The 5,000-nt window shown below is 38.1% G+C and overlaps 1 protein-coding gene across 1 annotated transcript in view; it reads left to right on the top strand.

Moving 5' to 3' along the window:
- The window catches only part of LOC113829969 (myosin heavy chain, muscle-like), a 12,588-nt gene that overhangs the window by 5,810 nt on the left and 1,778 nt on the right, over positions 1-5,000 (top strand). Inside the window, exons 11-20 of the mRNA XM_070132190.1 lie at positions 1-47; positions 886-938; positions 1,059-1,146; positions 1,287-1,404; positions 1,716-1,833; positions 2,143-2,616; positions 2,804-3,690; positions 3,848-3,926; positions 4,397-4,642; positions 4,761-5,000. The exon at positions 1-47 is cut by the window's left edge and continues 284 nt beyond it; the exon at positions 4,761-5,000 is cut by the window's right edge and continues 548 nt beyond it. Coding sequence (XP_069988291.1) covers positions 1-47; positions 886-938; positions 1,059-1,146; positions 1,287-1,404; positions 1,716-1,833; positions 2,143-2,616; positions 2,804-3,690; positions 3,848-3,926; positions 4,397-4,642; positions 4,761-5,000 — 2,350 coding nt within the window. The remainder of the gene's footprint in view (positions 48-885; positions 939-1,058; positions 1,147-1,286; positions 1,405-1,715; positions 1,834-2,142; positions 2,617-2,803; positions 3,691-3,847; positions 3,927-4,396; positions 4,643-4,760) is intronic.

Consider the following 5,000-nt stretch of genomic DNA (forward strand, 5'->3'; position numbering starts at 1 on the left):
CTTCGCTGACCATCCTGGTCAATCCGGTGATGCAGGCGGCAAGGGAGGTAAGCCTTTCTATTATGGTCAGTGAAGTTATATATATATATATATATATATATATATATATATATATATATATATATATATATATATATATATATATATTCTTACATAGATATATTCATATATCTGTATTGTGTATGTACGTGTATGTATATATTTACATATATGTGTGTGTGGGTGAATGTATGTGTATATATATATATATATATATATATATATATATATATATATATATATATATATATATATATATATATATGTGTGTGTGTGTGTGTGTGTGTGTGTGTGTGTGTGTGTGTGTGTGTGTGTGTGTGTGTGATATATATATATATATATATATATATATATATATATATATATATATATATATATGTATATATATATACATATATACATATATATAATATACATACATATCTATATCTATACCTATATCTCATGAATAAGTACGGACACACGCACACCCATATACGTGAATGAATATGTATATTCACATGCACACACACACGCACATGCACACATACACACACAATATGTATACATATATATATATAATATATGTATATATATGCATATATGTATATATACATATATATACACATGTGTATATGTGTGTGTGTACATAACTGGTTATTTAAAAATATCGGCCACCTCAACGCTCACGCACGTACACACACACACGCGCGCGCACACACACACGCACAAACATGTCCATACATATATACATATGCACATAGATAGACAGGTAGATATAAAGAGGGGGTAGGTTGGATATCCATTCATGTTAAAACAATGTATTATTGGAAAATGAGTTTTAAACTTTTCTCCTTTTCGTCATAGGAAAGGGAGGGAAGCAGCAGACCGGTTTCAAGACGGTGTCATCTGGATACAGGGTCAGTATTTGCGAATAATAAAATGTATCGTCTGCATTTTGTATCAATGTTTACTATTATTTGATTCAACCCTCTGGATTTATGTTGTGCTTACAGTTACTACCTTTTCTCTCTCTACAGGACCAGCTGGGCAACCTGATGAAAACCCTGAACGCCACTCATCCCCACTTCATCCGTTGCATTGTGCCCAACGAGTTTAAGAAACCTGGTAAGTTTCCTCAGCGTACTGTTTTCTATATATGTACATATGAAGAGCGGAATGAACATTACATATTTAAATAGTTAAGACCTGTTCCTCTTCTCCTAATGCTAAAATATTTAGTTTCATTTTGATTTATCTTGCTACAGGTGTTGTAGAAGCTGGTCTCATCATGCATCAACTGACCTGCAATGGCGTACTTGAGGGCATCCGTATTTGTCAGAAGGGCTTCCCTAACAGGATGCCTTATCCTGACTTCAAGCTCCGGTAAGAGAGTTCCTCAAAAGGCACAGTGAAGAAATGAAATATACGTAGTAGTAACTTGCACACTGCCATACCGCAAACCATTTAACTTGGACATCTGTACTATGGATTTTAATGTTATAATCATATAGCATTATGCATTAAAAAAAACGATATTCGCTTTAGCTTGTATTGCATTAAAATATAATTTACATTTATGTTACTAGATGCATTACTATTTTAATTATACCGAAAGGATATTAACCTTAAGTATTGCCTTCCGCAAAACTTTTTTTTTTACATTTTTTTTCTCTCACGGAGTAACTACCTTTTAGCTACAACATCCTCGCCGCCAAGGAGATGATCGAGGCGAAGGACGACAAAAAGGCAGCTACCGCTTGCTTCGAGAAAGTTGGTCTTGACCCAGAGCTGTACCGTACCGGGAACACCAAGGTCTTTACGATTCAATGTTATCTCAAATCTTTACTTTTATTTTAATTCAAGCATGATAATGTAATATATTTCTCTTATACCTTCGTAAAATGAAATTTTAAAAGAATATTACAAATCAAAAATTAAATAGGAAAGCTATTATATTTGCACAATGAGCATTTAATCACGTAATAACTTTTTTTTTGTATATAAAAGTTTGCAAAAAATATATTCTTTACTCTATTACATATTCAGATAACTGCTAAAATACTTATGAGATAACCGCTATGTCCCCCCGGCAACAAACCCACTTTACCTGTCCCTCCTTAGGTGTTCTTCCGTGCCGGCGTCCTCGGTAGACTCGAAGAGATCCGTGACGACCGAGTGGGCTTACTCCTGTCGTGGTTGCAAGCATGGGTTCGTGGATTCATCAGCCGCAAACTATACTCCAAGATGCAGAAGCAGCGCACTGCCCTCCTTGTTGTGCAGCGAAACATTAGGAAGTTCAAGATTATGCGCGCTTGGCTCTGGTATGATATGTGGATCAAGCTCAAGCCCAAGCTCAATGTAACACGCGCCGAGGATGAACTTATCAGGCTGGAAAAAGTCGCCGAGAAGGCCGAGGTTGAATATGAAAAGGAGATTAAGATTCGCCAAGAACTTGAAATAAAAAATGCTGCTCTTCTCGAGGAAAGAGCAGAACTCATGAATGCTCTCGACTCTTCAAAGGGTGGTATGTCCGAATACCTTGATAAACAAGCTAAACTTCAGGCACAAAAGGCAGAGCTAGAAGCTCAGTTAAATGTAAGTATATATAATCCTTGCAATGGAATTCTGATAAGCATAGGTGAAACCTGAATATCGATAGAAGTTACTTTTATTATTTGCATACTCTAACTATGAATATATTTCATGTGTTCTATCAATTTATCAATATGAATGTTACAAGTCCAAGAGTATCTGTTTGTTGAACATATAATTCCATACATAGGATGTCCTAGACCGTGTACGTAAAGAAGAAGAAGCCGCCGGCCAACTGAGTGGTGGCAAGAAGAAGTGTGAACAAGAAGTTGCAAACCTGAAAAAGGACCTTGAGGACCTCGAACTTGCCGTCCAGAAAGGCGAGCAAGATAAGGCCACAAAGGAACAACAAATCCAGAACCTTAAAGAAGAGATTGCTCACCAGGAGGAACTCATCACCAAGGTTAACAAGGAAAAGAAACACCTTCAGGAATGCAACCAAAAGACTGCCGAGGATGTCCAGTGCATTGAGGACAAGTGCAACCACCTTAGCAAGATGAAGACTAAGTTGGAATCCACTCTTGACGAACTCGAGGATTCTCTTGAGCGTGAGAAGAAGCTTCGCAGTGAAGTTGAGAAATCGAAGAGGAAAGTTGAGGGTGACCTTAGGCTTACCCAAGAAGCTATCTCTGATCTGGAGCGCAACTACAAGGAGCTTGAAGTAGCCGTTGAACGCAAAGATAAAGAACTTACAGCCCTCACCGCCAAAATTGAGGATGAACAGGCTCTTGTATACAGGGACCAGAGGCAGGTTAAGGAACTACACGCTCGCCTCGAGGAGCTCGAGGAAGAAGTTGAACATGAGCGTCAAGCGCGTAGCAAGGCTGAGAAGGCCAAGAACCTTCTTTCTCGTGAAGTTGGAGATCTTGCCGAGAGACTGGACGAGGCTGGCGGCGCCACGGCCACTCAGATCGAGATCAACAAGAAGCGCGAGAGTGAACTGGCTAAGGTTCGCCGGGAGCTCGAGGAATCCAGCCTTCAGCACGAATCTGTTCTTGCTGCTCTCCGTAAGAAGCACAACGACAGTATTGCAGAGATGTCTGAGCAGATCGACTACCTGAACAAGATGAAGGCTAGGTAGGCATGTAGGCTAATATTTTGTACAAGAAGTAGATCCACTGTGTAAAATCCAGACATCTATCCATTCATCCATGGTTACATATATACGTTTACAAATGTGTATATATATTTTGAATGCGAAAGACATATTTCCTATTGAACAATTGTATGACAGGACCGAGAAAGATAAGGACGCCATGAAGCGTGATGCTGACGATGCTAGGGCTTCTATGGATGCACTTGCTCGTGACAAGGTAAGGGAAATGGTTGCGCTATATTTATATCATGCACAATTACAAACATTGATGTGATAAATCTAAGATTTCCCATCGAAATTTATGCAATTGTACATGCACAATCACTGACACCCATACATAGAACCGCACACACACGCATATATATATATATATATATATATATATATATATATATATATATATATATATATATATATATATATGTGTGTGTGTGTGTGTGTGTGTGTGTGTGTGTGTGTGTGTGTGTGTGTGTTTGTGTGGTGTGTGTGTTTGTGTGGTGTGTGTATATATATATACATACATATATATATATATATATATATATATATATATATATATATATATATATATATATATATATACATATACATATATATATATATATATATATATATATATATATATATATATATATATACATAATGATAAATGAAAATAAAAATCCATGCATAATTTTCTTTATTCAGATTGCTGCTGAGAAAACTACTAAGCAGCTTCAGCATCAGTATGGAGAGCTTTGTGCTAAGCTTGATGAGGTAAACCGTACACTGAGTGATTTTGATGCTGCCAAGAAGAAGCTCGCCTGTGAAAATGGTGACCTTGTTCGTCAGCTGGAAGAAGCAGAGAACCAAGTTGGCCAACTTTCAAGGCTTAAGCTTTCCCTCACCAACCAGTTGGACGATAGCAGGAAGCTGTGTGATGAAGAAAGTAGGGTAAACGATTTAATGTATATGAAACATATTCTTGGAATATATCACAGGTCGACATCTAAAATGACAAAATAATGGCGAAATAATATGGCTACATTTTCCCTTTCCTTTCTTTCCTCAGGGTCGCGCTACCCTCCTGGGTAAGTTCCGCAACTTGGAGCGGGATATCGAAGCCCTTCGTGAGCAACTGGATGAAGAGAGCGAAGCCAAGGGAGACGTTCTTCGCATGCTCTCCAAGGCCAATGCTGAAGCTCTCATGTGGCGCTCCAAGTATGATTCTGAGGGTGTTGCTCGTGTAGAAGAAATTGAAGCTTCTCGCATGAAGCTCGCTGCTCGTCTCGAGGAAGCTGAAATGCAGATC

Source organism: Penaeus vannamei, chromosome 17, assembly GCF_042767895.1.
Source record: "Penaeus vannamei isolate JL-2024 chromosome 17, ASM4276789v1, whole genome shotgun sequence".
NCBI classification, from domain to species: domain Eukaryota; kingdom Metazoa; phylum Arthropoda; class Malacostraca; order Decapoda; family Penaeidae; genus Penaeus; species Penaeus vannamei.